The sequence below is a fragment of the Hypanus sabinus genome, chromosome 16, assembly GCF_030144855.1.
Source record: "Hypanus sabinus isolate sHypSab1 chromosome 16, sHypSab1.hap1, whole genome shotgun sequence".
Lineage (NCBI taxonomy): Eukaryota > Metazoa > Chordata > Chondrichthyes > Myliobatiformes > Dasyatidae > Hypanus > Hypanus sabinus.
The window spans coordinates 63,788,874-63,810,757 of NC_082721.1; the positions used below are offsets into that span (position 1 = coordinate 63,788,874).

General features: G+C 44.6%; 1 protein-coding gene across 3 annotated transcripts in view; it reads left to right on the top strand.

Annotated features, from left to right (window-relative positions):
• LOC132406377 (Krueppel-like factor 1) overlaps positions 1–21,884 on the top strand; it is a 51,089-nt gene that overhangs the window by 24,959 nt on the left and 4,246 nt on the right. For 2 of the 3 annotated variants that reach the window (XM_059991969.1, XM_059991972.1), the window contains exon 2: positions 9,655–10,654. In XM_059991969.1, the coding sequence (XP_059847952.1) occupies positions 9,655–10,654 (1,000 nt within the window). Of the gene's footprint in view, positions 1–410; positions 532–9,654; positions 10,655–21,884 lie in introns of all 3 variants that reach the window. The other variant, XM_059991970.1, reaches the window with a different exon arrangement.

Genomic DNA, 21,884 nt, shown 5'->3' on the forward strand with positions numbered 1-21,884 from the left:
AGCAATGTAGAGATGAGGGAGTGGCTGTCCAAAGAGAAACTGGATTTCCGTCTCTTGCATTGATTGCGTCTGACGAAATAGTTTAGCTGCAAAAATGAGGCAATGTGGGGAACACCTGTAATGTGGGAGCATGGCAAGGTGTTACACAACATCTAATGCAAGCAAAGGTTTTGCTGTGTTACAGAATCAAAGGCTTAGTAAAAGGGACGGGTTTAAAATGCCAGAAAGACTGGTGCTCCTGGTCTTTGAACTGGGGAAACAAGTCAGAAGACTGCCTTAAGCCGAGCTTTGTAGGTTTGACATTGTATTCTGTGGGACTGTCACAACCTTTAGATTTTGGTACATATTTTGTAGCTTTTTGTTTCCATATAAAATATCAGTGATTTGCCTTTCTTGTTCCCCCGAGGAAGATTTAAGCAGGTGTGTCCTGACTTCTCATGAGTTTCGAGGAATAAGAGGAGATATATTTGGAAATTTACAAGACTGTGTGGGGGCTTGATCAGGTGGATGCAGGACAGTGGAGTGTCCATGGTAAGGAACAATAATCTCAAAGTAAGGGGTTGCTCACTCGGGGGTAAGATGAAAAGATTCTTTATCTGTGGAGCAATGGATTGTTGAAATTCTCACCCAAGAGAGCTGTGGAGGTTCAGTTGCTGAGTTGATTCAAGACGGAGCCAGACAGAATTTTAGATAAAGATTAAATATTTTTTTAAAGATTATCTTTATTTGCCATATGTAAATTGAAGCAGTTAAATATATTGTGAAATGCATTGTTTGCATCAAATAAAATCAGTGAGGATTATGCTGTGAGGATCAGTGACGCATACTTCTGGAGCCAACATAGCATGACCGAAACTCATAAACCTAACCTGTACACCTTTGGAATGTCGTAGGAAACCAGAGCACCTGGAGAAAACCTACACAGTCACAGGAAGAATGTAGAAACTCCTTGAGAACATTGGTGGAAACCAAACCTCAATCTTACAGCTGGCGCTGTAATAACATCATGCTATCTGCTACACCAAGGGTTTACGCTAACCGTGTAAGGGTACGAAGGGATTATGGGGCTAGTGCAGAGGGAAATGATTAACCATGATCAGAGATGCAAGGACTGAAAAGCATAATCCTATTTTTGATGTTCCTCGGGGTCAGATATGTTCTAGTAGCCACAGAGTTCTAGTCAGGCACACGTTGACCTTGAACTCACTTACCATCATCCCTTTACCTGTTAACAGCCTCTCCTAAATAATCTTTGCAAGTTCCTGTTTAATGCCATTAAAAAAGTATGCCCCAATTTAGGACTAAGAGTCATACAGCATGGAACAGGCCCTTCAGCCCAACTCGTCCAAGCTGTTCAAGACTCCCATCTAACTAGTCCTCTGCTTGCATTTGGCCCATATCCTTCTAAACTTCTCCAATGCATATATCTGTCGTAGTGCCTTTATAAATGTTATTAATATACCTGTGTCAACCACTTCCTTTGGCAGCTCATTCCATATATTGACCACCCTCAGGGAGATCAAAACTGAACACAATATTTCAAATGTGAACCCGCCAACATCTTATAGAACTGCAACACAATGTCTCAGCTTCTGGAGGTTGAAAGCCAGTGTGGCAAAAGCCTTTCTGTCTACCTGCGACACCACTTTCATGAAAGCATGTACCTGTACTTCTAGGTTTATCAGTCCTCCTAGATTCCACCAAGGCCCATGCCATTTTGTGAAAAGTCTGCTGCTTGATATGATGGTTATCTACTGCCTAGTGTGGAATGAGATGGAATCTCCAAGGAGTTTCCCAGACTTCTGGGCAATATATTCCCAAAAATCTTCATGGATGCTGCATTTCCTCCTTCCACTTCCAAAACTTTCCACAGCCTCAAGACACCCTAAAATGTTTTGTGGTTATTGGAGTGATTTCTAGTGTTTTCAATACTGTAACACTAAACCACAGTAGCTATTTTAGATACAGCCTGGTCCCACAATTGGCAGTGTTTTAATTGCCAGACAATACCAGAACACTAGGGAAGTTGCCCCTACTTTTAGATACAAGACCATAAGATATAGGAGCAAAGTTCCACCATTTAATCCATTGAGTCTTCGCCAAAAAATCATGGCTGATTTTTATTTTCAATCCCCATTCTCCCACCTTCTCCACCTAACCCTTAACCACCTTGCCAATCAAGAACAAATCAATAAAGCTTAAATAAAGAAGAAGTCTTGACCTCACAATCTATCTCGTCATGGCCCTTATAGCTTACTCTCTGCCTGTACTACGTTTTTTTCTGTAACTGCAGCACCTTAGGTCATAAGTCCGTAAGACATAAGAACAGAAATAGGCTGTCCTGACATTGAGAGTCTGTTGTACCATTTGATCATTGCTGATTTATTTTCTCTCTCAACTCCATTCTGTTGCCTTCTTTCTTCAGTCTTTGATGCCCTTAGTAATCAAGAACCTACCATCTGTGTTAAATATACACCATAAGATATAGGAGCAGAAGTAGGCCATTTGGCCCATTGAGTCTGCTCTGCCATTCAATCATGGGCTGATACAATTCTTCCAGTCATCTCCACTCCCCTGCCTTCACCCCATACCCTTTAATGCCCTGGCTAGTCAAGAACCTTTCTATCTCTGTGTTAAGTATACCCAATGACTTGGCCTCCACAGCTGTCTGCAGTGATGACTTTCACAGGTTCTCTACACTCTGGATGAAGAAATTCCTCTTCATCTCAATTCTAAGGACATCGTTTAACTCTGAGACCTGAAATAGAGACAGGGAGTCTTTTGCATCCATTTGAGGGAGAAGATATTGAGGCTTCATCTGAAATTGGGCATCTCCATCAATGCAGCACTTTCCCCTGTTCTTCCTGACAGAAATCCCAAACTCTGTACTGGGGAATGGTTTGCTTTTAACCCTTGATATCCATGCTTTTTAATCCAGCAATCCTCTTAACATAATTAGCATTATGACCTTCCTCGTGCACGAGGGAGGGATGAGTCGGGGTATTATTGAAGCTGATAAAGTAAGACCTTATCCACATAGGATTACTAGAGTAGGGTTATGTGGTTTCTGTCCAAGACAGCTCCAAACACAGAGCATTAGAGCCCCCGCCATCACCAACACAGCTAATCCTCCCCGGGGCTGAGTGCTCTCTCCTTGCATATTGGCTGAGACTCCAACCTCTCTTCATGCCAAGAAGCCGAGAAGATGCTTGATACACAGACAAGTCTGAGCATGGATCGGAATCTGTTAGCTCACACTGCAACATATTCAGGGCCTCCGTGCTAGCTCTGGACCCGTGCCAAATGACTTGCACAATGACACACTACAGCAGAGAATAAACATACATTTCTCAATTATTCATTAATTAAGCAATAAAATCATAAAAGTTTTAGAAGTGAGTTTATTCATGTTTTTGAGTAAATTCTTTGGGAACATTACAGCTACTCTGCGATGGTGTGGGAAACCACTTTTTAAAGTGGGAGGGAGGCCTTTCTCATGCTGGGGGGGGGGTGGGATTTGTCTTTCCCATAATGGGGTGTGCACTCTGTCCAGGACAGTGGCAATGCTCAGTAAGATCCCACAGAAATGAGTAGCTGAAGGAGTTGTTCTTGGGGGGTGGTGTTTGGGCTGGACACTGGGAGAATTGTAAACCGGGAATGGATGAACTGTCAACATTTAAAACAGACATGGCCATAGATCGGGTTCCAACTTAAAGACTATCAAGACAAAGGAGCAGAATTAGGCCATTTGGCCCATCAAGTCTTTGCTCATGTCTGATTTATTTCCCCTGAACCCCATTCTCCTGCCTTCCCTCTGTTTCCTTTGACACCATTACTAATCAAGACCCTACCTGCCTGCACTTTAAATATATGCTAGTCTTTGTCTTTGGTCATGGATTCGTACAACATGGAAATAGACCATTTGGCCCACCATTACCATGCCGACCATCAAGCATCTGTCTACTCTAATCTTGCACTGATCTCACCAATTTTCCTGCCTCCCCACCACCCACCCTGGTTTCTGCCACTCCCCAGTATGCTCGGGAAAATTTACAGTGGCTAAATAACCCTTCAGCCCGTGTGTTTTTGGCAGAAACTGCAGTATACCGGGAGCAGACCTACCAGGTCACAGGGAGAAGGTGAAAGCTCCACAAAGCCGATACCTGAGGTTGAGGTTGAACATGGGTTGGTATAGCTGTGAGGCAGCTTGTCTACCTGAGGTGCTATTGTGCTGCTGGACCCTCAGGATGTGAGGTGGAGACCCTCGCATAGTGAAGAGCCTTTGTTGTGATGTGCCAGGCGCAAAAACAAATTATAAACACGAGATTCTGCAGATGCCGTTAATCTTGAGCATCACATGCAAGTACTGTCATGTAGAATCTATGGGGTGGGGGGGAATAAGCAGATGAAGGGTCTCGGCCTGAAACATCAACAGCTTTTCCCCTCCATAGATGCTGCCTGACCTGCTGAGTTCCTCCAATATTTTGTGTGTGTTGCAAAAACAAATAACCACACAGCGGACAGATACTCCTGGTCATTACATTTGTTTCTTGACATTTGCTGAGGGCTAAGTACTGGTGAGGGTATTCTGGAAATCTCCCCTGGTTCCATCAAAGAGTGGGAAGGAATTGGTTCTGTTACGAGAAGGCGGGTGGGGCAGTAGTACAACCAGAACAACCATCTGTGCCATAATTCCCCATAGGTGTGAATTTTTCCAAGAAGTGGTGTAGGACATTTTCTGCACCAGCAGTAATTGGTTCCAACTGGAACAACTTCCTGAGTTGAGATGCTTTAGGTATCATCTGGAAGCCTGAACCTGCCCAGGTTCAAGCTGACACATAAAAGCATCCATGGTGTTTCACATACACCAGTCCTGGCAAAGTTCTAAAGGGTGCCCAGGTACTGGGACATGGAGCTGGAAAGTCAGAGCTCAATGCCAGTGATTCCATGAGTCTGCTGGAGGCTGGAAGCTGAATCCTGGGGTTAGAGGACTGTGTATGTGGGGAAAGAGGGAGGAACAGGGCCTGCCTCACTGTTGTTGTTTTGTCACTTGGTATGATCTGTTATGTTGTGTTCTGTGGTGTTCTGCCGAACACGGTGGGCATGCTATACTGGTGCTGGAATAAGTGACGATACTACTTGGCTACTCCTTGAATGTGCTGGTTATTAATGCAAACGGTGCGTTTCACTGTATGTTTTCAATGTATACCTGATAAATTCACTCGGTGGCCACTTCATTAAGAACTGTATTTGAGTTCCTGTCTCCTTCCTGTCAGCTTGAACCTATCTGGCCATTCTCTTCTGACCTCTCTCATTACCCGGAGGTGAAAATCCCAGGAGATCAGCAGTTTCTGAGATACTCAAACCACCCCATCTGGCACCAACAATCATTCCACAGTCAAAGTCACTTAGATCACATTTCTTCCCCCATTCTGATGTTTGGTCTGAACAACAGCTGAACCTCTTGACCATGTTGTGCACTTTTGTGCATTGAGCTAATGATTGGCTGATTTGATAAGTGCATTAATGAGCAGGTGTACCTAATAAACTGACCACTGAGTGTAAACCTGTATCTAAATGTGTATAAATCCTGCAAAGTGAGAGAGCATGTCAAGAGAACAATCAGTGAAATAGGTGAGTTCTTGGGCTTTATAAAGAGAGATAAATAGTGCAGTTACAGTGGAATAGTACACAGTGCTGTTGATTCTTCAGCATAGTGCTCCAATGACCTGGGTTCCAACCTGACCACTGCTGCCCGTGAGGAGTTTGCACGTCTCCCTGAGACTGCATGAATTTCCCCAAGATACTCCTGTTTCCTCCCACTGAAGACTTGTGGATTGGTCGGTGAATTGGTACATGGGTAAGTGGCAGGTTCTAAGGGGCGTTGATAGGAACGTGTGGAAAATAAAAATGGGATTAGTGCAGGATTAACGTCAAAGTTCAAATTAAATTTATTATCAAAGTATGTATCTGTCATCATATATTATCCTGAGGTTAATTTTCTTGTAGGCATTCACAGTAAAATAAAGAAATACAATAGAATTAATGAAGAATTACATACAAAGACTGACAAGTTGAGTTTATTATACCTGTGCATACATGCACTAGTGACAATGAAATGCTTACTTGCAGGCCGTTCAGCTCACAGTACTATGCTGAACTTTTAATCTACTTTAAGACCAATCTAACACTTTCCTCCCAAATGCAGTAGCCCTCCATTTTTCTATCATCCACATACCGAGTCTCTTAAGTCTCCCTAATGTACCTGCCTCTACCACCATCCCTGTCAGAACTCTCCATGCACTTGTACTCTTTTTAAAAAAAAACTGACATCCGACATCCCTCCCCCCCCATACTTTTTTCCAGTCAAAATTATGTCCCAATAAACACCAAGTAGGTAGCACGGACAGTGCAAAACAAGTGAGGTAGCATTCATGGGTTCATTATCCATTCAGAAATCTGATGGTGGAGAGGAAGAAGCTGTTCCTGAGGAGTCGAGTGTGTGTCTTCAGGCTTTTGTACCTCCGCCTTGACGGTAGCAATGAGAAGAGAGCATGTCCTGGATGATGGGGATACTTAATGACGGATGCCACCTTTTTGAGGCATTGCCTATGAAAGCCTCCTTGATGCTGGGGAGGCCAGTGTCCGTGATGGAGTTGGCTGAGTTTACAACTTTCTGCAGCTTTTTCTGATCCAGTGGTGTGGCCATTCCATGCCAGATAGTGATGCTTATCCACCACACTTCCACACTTTGTGTTTTAGAAAAACAAACAAACTTGTTCTGCACATATTATTTGAACTTATACCCTCTCATCGTAAATGTATGCCCTCTGGTATTAGACACTTCAACCATAGGGGTGGAGGGGGAGAGGAAAGAGTGTTTCTTATCCACTCTACTATGCCTCTCTATAAACCTTGATCTGGTGTCTGCTCCAGTAAGGAGTCGAGAGGAATTGGAAGGGTGGGGGGGGGGGGGGGTTGCAAAAGGATAACTTGGAGTGACGTGGGGGGAAAATTCAGAGAACTGGATTATTCTAGTGGGAGCCAGCACCAGATACAAAGGGCTGAAGGGCCCCCCATGATTCTCCGATGAGGCCCCCAGAGTCCTGGTGATTATCCCCGGGCGGCGCTGACCCAGGCTCACGTCCCATCAGTGGAGGCAGACCCACTGATCTCTTGGACCAGCCGAGGGTGGTGAGGAAACTCTGGCTGGGAACGCATGTGAGACAGAGGAAGTAAGCCAACTGTGCTGTCATCACTCCAACGCCCTGCAGCAGTCACGCAACCCGGCACTCCTGCAGCCGGTTAGTGGGGCAGGCAGTAAGCCAGTGAACAGCTGGGAGCCTCGCACTCTGAGGTTAACAGCTGCACTACCTCACTTGGACAACAACACTTCTGTTCTCAGCTTATCCAACTGCTGCTCCCTATTTGAATATATCATTCTGATTAGAGGCAGTTGACTGCTAATTCCAGTCTGTGGAAAGCAATGGAATCGGAAATCAGCCAATGGTAATCGTTTACAACAGGGAACAAAGTTTATAAAAGAGAGATAGCAATCAACCTAGACTCCACATGACTCATAATAAACCTGTTCCGTTGGTTCCAGAATGTTTGCACTGGAAGGAAAAGGCTCAGCAATTATTTCACTTTATTTTCAACTTGGTCTCAATTTACGTAATTGCACCAAGTGGACAATTTATTAGGTACACTTGTACACCTGCTTATTAATACAAATATCTAATTGGCCAATCACGTGGCAGTAACTCAATGCATAAAAGCATGCAGTCATTGTCAAGAGGTTTGGTTGTTGTTCAGGCCAAGCATTCAAATGGGGGAAAGAAAAGTGATCTCAGTGATTTTTGATTCTTGGTGCCAGATAGGGAGGTTTGAGTATCCTCTTGTAAGAAGTCCCTGTAAGTCCTCCCTGTGGAGTGTGTGGGTCTTTTCCAGGTCCTCTGATTCCCTCCCACGGTCCAAAGATGTATCTGGTAAGTTACATCTGGTCATTGTAAATTAGCCCATGATTGGGTTAGGGTTAAATGGGGGTAGTTGGGTGGTAGAACAGCTGGTTGAGTCCTGTGTGGAGTTTCTATGGTTTCCTGTGACTATATTAGATCTGTGTTCCCCCCCGCCCCCCACCGAACCCCTTCCCTTGGTGTTCCAGTTTCATCCCAAAGACATGCAGATTGGTAGGTTAATTGGCCACTCCAAATCCCCCCTAGTGAGCGATAGAATCTAGGGGAGTTTAGATATTCAATTTAAGATTTATTGATCAAGTGAATTGAAACATAAATATAGTAAAATGTATAGTTTGTGTTAACAACCAGCACAGCAAGGATGTGTTGGGGTAGCCTGCAAATATCACCACTCATTCATAATATAGTCTGCCCAACATATTCAGAAGATCGACAGAGTTGATGAGTATGCAGGGAGAATAAAACTTGGGACTAGAGTAAAATGAGTGATTGATGGTCAGCACAGACTCAGTGGACTGAAGGGCCTGTTTCCTTGCTGTATGACCCCATAACTCTATTTCCAGGTTTATATCTACTGCATCTGTCTGAAGTGCTGGATCTTTTAGATGTTTATTCACTCAGAATTTCCTAATTAAATCCCCTTCCTTTTTAGGGCACTCTCGCTGTTGCCCATTTGGTGAGAACAGCCATATGTGTAATATTATATATAATAAAAACTGTAGATGCCAGAAATCTGAAACCAAAACAGAAAATGGTGGAAACACTCAGCAGGTCAGGCAGCATCTGTGGAGAGAGAAAGAAGGGTTAGCGTTTCAAGTCTCAGACCCTGTATCAGAATATGCTGGTCAGTGGTATGGATCCTTTGGACGAATGTAGGGTTTTGGACTTGAATCGTGAACTTTGTTCCTAACTCCACACAAGTTGCATGACTTCTTGTGTGTTTCCAGTTTCCGGATATTACCTTTATGTAGTAACACACTTCAAAGCTGCTTCACACAAGTGTGCTTGGACTAGTATTGACTCCTAGCTTGGAAAGGAGTGGTTAGGGTTTATTCAAAGCAGCCAGGGTTGGCCACAGCTGGCCCCTAAGAGGCAAAAAGGGTATCAATGTCTAGGGATGATGTTCCATTGGCTGGACCCTGAACACTGGAAGGCAAGACTATCAGGCAGAAAGTACAGAAGCATGAGGTCCCACATCGCCAGGCTCAGGAACATTTTCCTACAAACATCAGGTACTCCAATTGACCTGTAAAACCCTAACTCCACCTCAGCACCAGAGCACCACGGGCTACCTTTTGCACTACCACAGACTTGTCCCTGTTTTCTAATTTTGCATTAAGGTCTTAAGTTTTGCACAATAATTTTCTCTCTCTTGCTTCACTGGTTATAATTCATGCATAATTTAATCCCCGTGTGTTGCTGCCTCATCGTATCTGTACCTCACCATAGGTCTGACTAGATCTGACCTGACAGTGGTGGAAAGATTAGAAATTGCAAATGGACATTTCAGAGGTTTCATCTAGGTCTGGAGGAGATGGGACCGGGGAGTGGCTTGGTCTGCAGTATGAATAGCTGGAGAGCCTGTACCCAGAAGAGCAGGGGTTTCAAGGGACTAGGTCTGGTGCAGGAATACTGCAATCAAACTTTATCACTGAGCCTCTTAACCTTTGTGTTTCAGTGGTGGGAGGTCGAGGACAATTCCGCGAAGCAGAACTCCAGCGGTGGCAAGAACCCTGTCGGAGATGGACCCCGGCCGGTCCTGGCCCCCGAGCAGATCAAGCGTGAGGACGAAGACTTCGGCTCGCTCTTGGACCTGGATCTCCTCTTGTCAGACCTTTCTGGTGCAGAAACTGGTGCCAGCACACCTGTGGCCCCTGGTTACCCACTGGCACACGTGCCAGAGGGCAGTGGTGGCAAATTCAAGAGGGTGGTCCCCCAGCCCACGGACTGGAACAGCTCGGACACACCAGCCACTAGCCTCGTGGCTGAACTCTTGTCCACCGATGTCCAAACTGGCCAGCTGAGACCCGACAGTCAGGCGGGATGCGCGGACCCCCGCAATAAGACCTACACCAACCTGGGAGGCATGGAGCAGGGAGCGTCTGTGCCACAGAGGGAGAGACTGATGACCTGCCCCCCCATGGCAATGGGAAGTGGCGGTCCCGGTGCTCAGAAACAGGACCACATGGTGCCCGTCAGCTCTGGTGCCAGGCCCCTGGTGGATTACAAACCAGGCCTGATGCTGAGATGCCATCCTGTCCGCCACTTCTATCCTCAGGTAGGAGATGTAAGAACGCAGCCCAGGGACCAGCGGGTCTCGCAGTACCAGCTTGCTGAGCACTATCAGCACCAGCAACATCTTCAGCAGCAGGGCGCCCACAACTACCACCTGCTCTCCCGGAGCCCCTCCTACTACACCCAGCAGCCCCCACATCTGTACCAGGGTCACATCCACTTCTACACGTCCAACCTCAAGGGGGCCCTACCCGGGCAGGCCGCCACCCTCTCACCGGCCTCCCCCCTCCTTCCAGCCAGCGTCGCCGAGGAGCCCAAGCACAAGCGTACTCGGAAGACCTGGGCAAGGAAAAGAGTGGCCAGCCACAACTGCGATTATCCTGGATGCGGAAAAGTCTACACCAAGAGCTCCCACCTAAAGGCCCACCTTCGCACCCATACAGGTAACGAGAGAGAGAGAGAGAGAGAGAGAGAGAGAGAGAGAGAGAGAGAGAGAGAGAGAGAGAGAGAGAGAGAGAGAGAGAGAGAGGGGGCGGGGGAGAGAGAGAGAGCGAGAGAGAGAGTGAGAGAGAGAGTGAGAGAGAGCGAGAGAGAGAGAGCGAGAGAGAGAGAGAGGGAGAGGGAGAGAGAGAGAGAGAGAGAGAGAGAGGGAGAGAGAGAGGGAGAGGGAGAGAGAGAGAGAGAGAGAGAGAGGTAGGTAGGTGGTGGAACGATGCGGCTGAGAAGGGCACAGAGAAGGGCCTGGGTTGAGTCTTTAGAACACAAAGCTGTAGCCTCCCAGCTCCAGAAAGCCCAGTTCAATCCTGCCCTTGGTGCCACCTGTGTGGAGTTTCCTTGTTCCCCCCAGAGATGTAAAACATGGAACAGTTTGGCCCACGATGTTGTGCTGTCCTGTTAACCTACTCCATGTTCAATCCTTTCCTTCCCTTCCACATAGCCATCCATTTCTGTATCGTCTTTGTGGCTACCTGAGTTTCTTAAATATCCCTAATGTATCTACCTCCACCACCACCCCTGTGTGTTTTTAAAAAAAATCTGCCTCTGATATCCACCCCATGTTATTTCCTCTAATCACATTAAAGTTATGCCCCTCACATTAGCTTTGACACTAGCTATCCACTCTATAGTTGCCCATTACCATCTTGTACTCCTCTATCAAGTTACTACTTCTCTCCTTCACTCCAAAGAAAAACACCCTAGCGCACTCAATCTTTCCTGATAAGATGTACTCTGTAATCCAGGCAGCATCCTGGTAAATCTCCTCTGCACCCCCTCTATAGCTTCCACACCCTTCCTATAATGAGGTGACCAAAACTGAACACAATACAGGTACGGTCTGTACGGTCTTATAAAGCTGCAACACTACTTTTCTGCTCTTGAACTCAAAAGCCCTGACTGATGAAGGCCAATGCATTACCCTATCAACTTGCACAACAACTCAGAGGGCTCTGTGGACTTTGATTCCACGGTCCCTCTGTTCTTCCACACCGCTAAGAATCTTTTGCTCCGCCTTCAAGTTTAACCTTCCAAATGCATCATTTCACCCTTCCTCAGATTGAAATCTATCTGCCACCTCTCTGCCCAGCTCTTTAGATATAGGGAGAAATCGGATAAGCTGTACTTGTTCTCCCCGGAGTGAAGGAAGCGGAGGAAATTACAAGAGGCACACCTCGATGAACGGCTGTCCAGGTGAAGGGTCTCAATCCAAATCATCGACTATCTATTCCCCCCCCCCCCCCCCCCAATCAGTTTCTGCAGCACTTTGCCTGTTGCTGGTTAGGAGAGACTTTGATAGGGTTAGACAGTCAGCATCTATTTCCCATTGTAAGTGTTTCAAACACTTGAGGGTGACTGGAAGGATTTTTAAAGGGGATTTTTAATTTATTTAGAGATACAGAGTGAAATTCAGCCTTCCAGCCCAACAAGCCTATGCCACACAGTTACACTCATGTGACCAATTAACATACTAATTTGTAGGTCTTTGAAGTGTGGTGGGAAACTGGAGGAGCCAGAATAATTCCACATGGTCACAGATAGAATGAATGGTCTCTTTACGCTCACCGGCGGAAATGCATCTGGGCCGCTGGCACTGTAGAGTTACACTAACAGGGCTCAACAGGGCTCATCTGGGATTTGAACCTGCAACCTGTTGCACATCAGTCTATACATGTCCCTAATGGAGAATCATATCTTTAGACCAATGATTTGTGGCGTTAGTTCTTCTACACAGAGTGGTTGATATTTGGAACAGATACGAGAGGCATTGAGATGGTACTTGAATAGGCAAGGTGTGGAAAGGTAAGTATATGTGTGGGTAAATGGGATTGGTATAGGATAATATAAATGGGCTGAAAGGACTATTTCTATGCTACCTGTCTCTTGGATTATGATATCCCAAAATACAACATAACTGCCCCTAACTCTTTCCCCTTCCCCAACTTTTTTTGGCTTCTTCCCCCTTTCTTTCCAGTCCTGATGAAAAACATCAACTCTTTATTCCACTCCATAGTGTAGGTGGATGGCTGACAAAAAGTCAGTGGGCCAAAGGGCCTGTTTCCAAGCTGTACTTCTTTCTGACTGTATGTTTGTGAAGGTTCTCAGTCATGCTGAGTGTCTTCAGCATTCCGTGTGTGTTGCTCTGGATTTCCAGCACCTACAGAATCTCTCATGTTTTTGAGCACTGTTGGATGTTCTGTAGGTATTGCAGCAACGAGTTAGTACTTGTTGAAGTTGCCCACAGGGGGATAAAAAGTTAGATGAACTGGTTTCAGGGAGGAGAGATTTCAGCTCTAAGGATGGACTGGAGAAGGTGGCTGTTCTCGGACTGAGGGAAGTTTTGGAGGGGACTTCATGGTTTAGGGAAGGAGATCAGATGGAGATGTTCAAGGACCAATGGGAACAAATTTAAAGTTTGGGAGTCTGCAGGTGGAAAATTATTATGGACTCTACCCACCCAGCAAACTGGTTTTTCCAAAAGCTCCCTTCTGGAAAGCACTGTAGGGCTAACAGAACAAAAACTTCATGCCACCTTAACCTTGCCCTGGCAATTAATCTGATCAACCATTCCAGTTAGCCTCTTCCCCTGCACCCCTCTCTAACTGCTACTCCTGTCACTGCACTGTGAACACCTTAAACTACTACAATGTAAATAACATTGGAAAGTAGATGCTGCTATTATATATTTATAAACATTTTATTCCATATCTATACTTTAACCTCTGACTTGAGAGTTTATATAATTTTTTATAATATATGTTGGTGTTTTTGTTGCACGTTGGACCAACACACCACAGCAGGTTCCTGATGGATGTAACTATACGTGGTGAATAAAGTTGATCCTTGAAGAGACTGCGAGGGGAAAAGGCTTAAGCCGAGAGTGATGATGTTCCTACACATTGGTGCTATGGGTAAAGCCACTGCCTCACAACACTAGAGACCTGGGTTCAGTCCTGACCTCTGGCACTGTCTGTTCTCCCTGTGACTGTATAGGTATCCCCGGCCCATTGCTGTACATCCCAGAAAAATGTGAGGGTGCTAGGTCAATTAGCTGCTGTAACTTTCTCCTATTGTATAGGTGACAAGTGGAATCTGGCAGGAGTTGGTGGAAATGTGGGGAGAATAAAATCAAAGTTAAAAGTAAATTTATTATCAAAGTACATGTATGTCACTATCTCCAACACTGAGATTCATACTCTTGCAGCATTCACAGTAGAACTAAGAGCTACAATGGAATCAATGAAAATCTGCATGCGAAGAATGACAAACAACTAATGTGTAAAAGGAGACAAACTGTGCAAATCTAATAATAAAAAGTAAATTGCGAGCTTGAGTCGTAGAGTCCTTGAAAGTGAGTCTGTGGGTTGTGGATTCAGTTCAGCATTGAGCTGAAGAATGTGATTAATGTAGGATTAGTGTAGGTGGATGGCTGGCAAAAAGTCAGTGGGCCAAAGGGCCTGTTTCCAAGCTGTACTCTTTCTGACTGTATGTCTGTGAAGGTTCTCAGTCATCCAGGTCATTGTATATCACACCGTAGTAACTCAAGGCAACTGGACTTGTTGTGTTGTCTTGAAGATGTTTTGCTACTCACCCAAGAGGCTTCTTCAGTTCTCATCCATGATGGGTAGTTTTCTGGTTTATAAACTGAGTTGTTTAAAGATATAGCAATCACATGAGGGTTGTTAAAATCCGTAGAGATAATGAGAGGGTCATTAGTCTTATCTTTGCGTGAATGGAGGTGTGGACTGTTGTGGAGATGCTGGAGTAAAAATGTTAGGACTGTGCTGTTGATTGGTGTTTTACTCCACCCCCTCTGTTCAGTAAGGGCTAACACCTCAGGCCAAGACTCTGCTTTATATCTACACCTACAGGGCAAGGGACATTCCTTTGATAGCATTTTGGACAGGGAGGACAGATGGTTTGAAAGAGGGGTTGAAGAAGCCATCCTTGTCAAACTCAAAAACCCATTCCTGAACAGAAGGAGTGGGGTACAACACCACCTATCAGTTACTTACAATCAACACATACAAACAAGCTGGATGAACTCAGCAGGTCGGGCAGCATCCGTTGAAACAAGCAGTCAACGTTTCGGGCCGAGACCCTTCGTCAGGACTTACAATGCAGTCCTCACATCTCTACCTTGGTGCGTCCAGAACGGTTCACACCTCCATCCATGCAAAGATAAGACTAATGATCTTCTCATTACTTCTATGACTCTTAATAACCCTCATCTGATGCTATACCTTTAAGCAACTGAGAGACTATAAACCAGGAAGCTACCCACCATGGATTAGAACTGAAGGAGCCTCTTGGATGAGTGGTGAAACATCTTCTAGACCACACAGAAAGTCCAGTTGCCTTGATTTACTACTTACTGATATTTCTGATTGCATGAACTGGAGCTCACTGCTTCAATTACTATAATTTGTATATTTAGACGGAGACATAATGCAAAGAGTTTTACTCCTCATCTATGTGAAGGATTTAAGAAATTAAGTCAATTCAATTCAAGGGTTTGTGGCGACCTTGAATATCTTCTAGAGGGAAGATAGGATAACTTGCAGGGGAAGGGGAAAGAACAGGGGGATAGGATTGAGGAGTTGACCTTGCTAGCAGCTGGTGCGGATTTGATGGGCTGAATGGGTTCTTGTGTGGTTACACGCCTCAGTTTTGAAACTCTCCAACAGATTGCTCGGTTGGCTCTCTCTATCCTCCACAAGCCAAAAACAACCAGCTTCTCTGGTCTAACGACTCTGCTACATCTCCACCCTGCTCTGCTACCAGCCTCCTGTCTTATAGTCAACAGCTGCAAACAGATGTGTCTTGACTCCACCCACGCTCCGCGATTACATCCATTAGAACAGCTGCTTCGCCCTCCTTTATCTTTCCTTAAAACCTACTCCAGATCCCCTGAAGGTGGCATGGTCCTGTTTCCACTGCCCGAGACCTGGCTTCACCCCTGAGCTCAGGTGCTATCTGTGCGGAGTTGGCAGGTTCTGTGGGTTTCCTCCCACATCCCACTGGTTGGTGCCAGTGTGTGGAGCTGCCCCAAGCACATCCCTGGGTTGTGTTGGTTGTTAATGCAAGCAATGCATTAAAGTCCAAAAATTCTGCGGATGCAGGAAATTTGAAGTAAAACACAAATGCTGGAGGAACTTAGCAACATCCAAGGAAATTAACAGACAGTTGATGTTTCAGGCTGAGACCCTTCTGCAGAGTTTTTGTCTTCTGGACACGATAGACTGTATGTTTCGCTGTACATGTGGTAAATTTGAATCCCAAAGATACATGGGCCACTAGGTTAATTAGCTGCTCATTCTCAAGGTAGTACATGGTAATCTATATGAACTTTGACTTTGGCTTTTAAATTGCCCTGAGTACATGGGTGAGTGGTAGGAACTGTGAGGAGCTGATAGGAACGTGGGGAGAATTAAGTGGGATGAGTGTAGGATTGATGCTGATTGCTCCATTCTGTTCCTGTTGAGTAGTTTCTGTTTGTGTTTCTTGGATCTTCTGCTTGGTGGCTATTTCTATAGGATCTCTCTGTAGTGAAAATTCTGTGGCTGCTTTACCTTGTTAAAGTTGCTATAGTAATGCAAGTTGCTGTAAACTCACTTCTTTGTCAGGGGATCACCAATGAGGTGAACCAATATTTGGGTGCTGGTGGAGTGAGGGGAGGGGTGAATTTCAAATGATCATTTATTCTAATTTCTCTTTCCCAGTACTGACAAAGGGTCTTTGACCTCATTTATTGACTGGTTTCTTTCTCCACGGATGCTGCCTGACCTGCTGAGTGTTTTAAGTATTTACTGTTTTTATCTGAAATTTCCAGCATCTTGTCATTTTTTCTTTTTGATTCTCATGTAAGTTTTAGATGTCATCCACTTGTCTTGGGCGCTCCATGCCCCAGGGCCAGTTCTGTTACCTCTACTCCATCAGAACCCAGGACGCTGGATCTCTGTAGGTGTCACATGTGCCTGTTTTGTTAACGACCTATAGGCAGCAATTAAACCCCTTTCCAACTAAAGCTCACTGCACAGGCTTCTTCCATCTCAGCTCAAACTTGCCTAGTGGCTGTTGTTTCTGTCGTTGGGTCTTGAAAAAACACCTGCAGATGCTGGAAACCTGAAATAAAAGTAGGAAATGCCAGAAACAATCAGCTAGTTAGATAACATCACGAGGCAACATTTCAAATCCTTGACCTTTCATTAGAACAGGTTCGACAACTCTATCTGTTCCCTCAAAATGCCTTTAAACTCATTCTGTAGTCTCCTACATTGTACTCAATGCAAACTGCAAGTGTGTACGTTAGTGCAACATAATGTAATTCTGCTTACTGGGTGGAATTCAAAAGGTGAGTATAGTTTGAGGTTCTGGAAACTTACTTTGTATTTTAGGAATAACTTTATTTATGAAAGTAGTGTTACACACATTGAGGTGTATAAAATCACGAGTAGTATAGATAGGGTGAATACTCAGTCTGTTTGCCAGGGTTGGATAGTTAAGAACCAGAGGACACAGGTTTATAGAACAATACATTCGTGAAGCACTACTCAAACCCTGCTCAATGTCTGGTAACAGCAGGAATTTGGGCTGGAACAGACAACAAATTGCACCTCTGGAGATAAAGGGACAGTCTCTGATTCGGGTCAAGACCTTGCGTTAGGATTAAGAGTGTGGAAGGGAGATGGAGATCAGAACCAGGTTTATTAGAAGACCATAAGACATGGGAGCATATTTAGACCATTCAGCCTATCGAGTCTGCTCCACTGTTTCATCATGGCTAATCCATTTCCCTCTCAACCCCATTCTTTTGCCATCTCCCCATAACCTTTCATGCCCTGAAAATAAAGAACTTGTCAACCTCTGCTTTAAATGCACCCAGTGACCTGGCTTCCACAACCACCTGTGGTAACACATTCCACAGGTTCACCAACCTCTGGCTAAAGAAATTCCTCCTCAACTCTGTTCTAAATGGAGAACCCTCTATTTTGTGGCTGTGCCCCCTCGTCCTAGACTCCCCCACCAACGGAAACCTCCTCACATCCACTCTATCTAAGCCTTTCAACATTTGATGGATTTCAATGAGATCCTTCTCATTCTTCTAAATGCCAGTGAGTACCAGCCCAGAGTCTTCAATCACTGCTTAAGTGATAACCCTTTCATTCCCAGAATCATTCTCGTGAACCTCCTCTGAACCTTCTGCAATTTTAGAACATCCTTTCTCAATAAGGTGCCCAAAACTGTTGTCAATACTTTTAAGTGAGGTCTCACTAGTGCCTTATAAAGCCTTAACATTACATCCTTGGTTTTATATTGTAGTCCTCTTGAAATGAATTCTACCATTGCATTCATCTTCCTCATCATTGATTCTACAAATTAACCTTTAGGGAATCTTGCACGAGGACTCCTAAATACCTTTACACCTCAGATTTTTGAATTTCTCACCATTTAGAAAATAAATCATTCTTTTATTCCTTCTACCAAAGTTCATGACAGTACAGTTTCAGGAAGTGTCTTTAATCTGCCTCAGTCCTTCTCAGTCTCAGTCCTCCTGCAGCCTCTGGGCTTCCTCAATGCTACCAGCTGCTCCAGGTACCTTTGTGTTGTCTGCAAACTTAGCCACAAAGCCATCAATTTTATCATCCAAGTCATTGATGTACAATGTAAAAAGAAGCGATCCCTACACACCCTTGTGGAACACCATTTGTAACCGATAGCCAATCCGAAAAGGATCCCTTTATTCCCACTCTTTGCCTGCTGCCTATCAGCCAATATGCTAATATCTTTCCAGTAATACCCTGGGCTCTTAGCTTGTTTAGCAGCCTTATGTGTAACATCTTGTCAAAGGCCTTCTGAAGTACACAAGTACACAACATACGCCAATTCTCCTTTGTCTATCCTGCTTGTTATTTCTTAAAAGAATTTCAACAGATTTGTCAGACAATATTTTACCTTAAGGAAACCATTCTAACTTTGGCCTATTTTGTCATGTGCTTTCAAGTACCACAAACCATATCCTTAGCAATCAACTCCAACATCTTCCCAACCACTGAGTTCAGACTAATTGGCCTATAATTTCCTGTCTTCTGCTTCCCTCCCTCCCTTCCTGAAGAGTGGAGTGGCATTTGCACTTTTTAGTCCTCTGGAATCATGCCAGAATCTATTGAATCTTGAAAGTTCATTATTAATGCCTCCACAATCTCTTCAGCTACCTCTTTTTGAACCCTGGAGTCCATCAGGTCCAGGTGACTTATTTATCTTTACACTTCTCAGTTTCCCAAGCACCATCTCCCTGGTGATAGCAACTGCACTCACTTCTGCCCCTTAACACTCTAGAACGTCTGGCATACTGCTGGTGTCTTCCATAGTGAAGACTGATGCAAAATACTTATTCAGTTTGTCCGCCATTCCTTGTTCCCCATTACTATCTCTTCAGCATCATTTTCCTGTGGTCTAATGTCTACTCTTGCCTCTTTTACACTTTATATATCCTTAAAATCCTTTGGTATCATTTTTGATGTTATTGGCTAGCCTACTTTCATATTTCAACTTTTCCCTCCTTATGGCATTTTTAGTTGCCTTCTATTAGTTTTTAAAAAATTCCCCATCCTCTAACTTCCTGCTAATTTTTGCTCAATTATATACCCTCTCTTCTGCTTTAATGTTGGTTTTGACTTCCCTTGCCAGTCACGGTTGCACCATCCTGCCTTTAGAATACTTCCTCTTCTTTGGGATGTATCTATCCTGCAACTTCTGAATTGCTCCCAGAAACTCTGGCCATTGTTGCTTTGCCATCATCCCTGTTAGTGTCCCCTTGCAATCAACTTTGTTCAGCTTCTCACTCATGCCTCTGTAATTTCCTTTACACCATTGAAGTACCAATACATCTGACTTTAGCTTCTCCCTCTCAAAATGCATGGTGAATTCTCAGATTATGATCACTGTTTCCTGAGGGTTTCTTTACCCTTAAGTTCCTTAATCATATGGAGTTTATTATGCATCACCCAATCCAGAATTGCTGATCTCCTAGTGGGCTCATCCACAAGCTGCTCCCAAAAGTAATCTCAGAGGCATTCCACAAATTCTCTCTAGAAATCCAGCATCAAGTTGATATTCCCCAATTTATTTGCACATTGAAATCCTCCATGATTAACATAACATTGTCTTTTTGACATGCTTTTTTGATCTCCCACTGTAATATGTAGACCACATCCAGGCTATAATTTGGAGGACTGTATATAATTCCCATCAGGGTCTTATTACTCTTGCAGTTTCTACACTCTACACCAAGGATTCTACATCTTCTGATCCTATGTCACCTCTTTCTGAACATTCGATTTCATTTTTTTTTACCAGCAGAGCCACTCACAGCTACCAGTGGCAGGTAGCCACTCTGCCTACCTGCCTGTTCTTTCAATAGATTGGATATCAAGCTCCCAACTACAATCGTCTTTCAGCCGTTACTCTGTGATACCCACAACGTCATACCTGCCAATCTCATAACTACATTGCAAAATAATCTACCGTATTTTGTATACTGTGTGCATTCAAATATAACATCTTCAGTCCTGTATTTGTCACCCTTTTTCAATTTTGTCCCCTCTTTTACACTGCAACCCATCCCACTGACTGCAATTTTGCCCCATCATTTGCGTATACTTCCTGACAGTCTTACTATACACTACTTCTACTCGTAAACCAACACCCCTGTCCTTAGCCCTATCACTCCAGTTCCCACCCCCCTGCCAAATTCGTTTTAAACCCTTCCCAGCAGCTCGAGCAAACCTGGCCGCAAAGATATTGGTCCACCTCTGGTTCATGTGTAATCTGTCCCAGATCACATTCCCAGATCATGCCATTCCCAGAAGAGGTCCCAATGATCTGTAATTCTGAAAGCCTGCCCCCACACCAGTTCCTCAGCCACACATTCATCTACCAAATCAGCCTATTTTTGCCTTCACTGGTGTGTGGCAAAACCAGTAATCTCAGATTATTAACCTGGAGGTCCTGCTTTTCAACTTTCTACCTAGCTCTCTAATTCTCTCTCTTTACAACCTCCTCTCTTTTCCTTCCTATGTCATTAGTACCAATATGGAACATGATGTCTGGCTGCTTACCCTCCCCATTTAGAATGTTGTGAATATGATCCGAGATGTTCCTGATCCTGGCACCTGGGAGGCAATGTACTATCTGGATTTCTTTATCATGTCCACAGACTCTCCTATCCACTCCTCTGACTATGGAATCTCCTAATATCAGTGCATTCCTCCTCTGACCCTTTCCCTCCTGAGCCACAGCACCAGACTCAGTGGCAGAGACCTGGTTGCTATGGCTTCCACTAGTAGGTTGTCCCTCCCAACAGTGTACAAAGCATTATACTTGTTATTGAGGGGAGTGGCCACAGGGGCACTTTGTACCAGATGCTTATTTCCCTTCCCACTCCCACCCATTCACCTGCCTCCTGCAACCTAGGGGTGACTTAGCTCCCTCTAGCTCCTATCTATCATCTCCTCCGTTTCCCTTAATAGCCGAAGGTAATTGAGTTGCAGCTCCAGTTCTTCAGCGTGTTTTCTGAGGAGATACAGCTTCGTGCACCTGGTGTAGATGTAGTTTTTTTGGGTGGCTAGAGGTCTCAAGAATTGCCATATCCCACATGTATGTCGTGACGTATCAGTGACATATGTGTGAAGTTTCTGGTTCTGCGGCAGCAGTACAGTGCAATACTTTAAAAAAAAGTTGCAATAAGAAATAAAAATAAGTAGTGCAAAAAGAGCCAGGAAGAGATAGTATTCTTGAATTCATGGACTGTTCAGATATTTGACAGCTGAGGGGAAGAAGCTGTTCCTAAAACGTTTAGTGAGTGTCTTCAGGTTCCTGTACCTCCTCCCTCATGGTAGAAATGAGAAGAAGGGAATTCCTGGACGATGAGGATCTTTAATGATGGAGGCCATATTCTTGAAGACGTCCTCAATGGTAAAGAGGGTAATGACCATGATGGAGGTGAGGAGGAGGAGTGAGGCAAGTGCCCTATCCTTCTGCCTCCACAGATACTTCCTGAGCTGGTGAATTCCTCCATCAGAGAGACACAGAACATCAGTTTCTTCCCCCCTTTTCCTTCCAGATACATTTTCAAGGTACCAATGGTCTCCCAGCAAAGTGTGTTGCTCCCTTTAG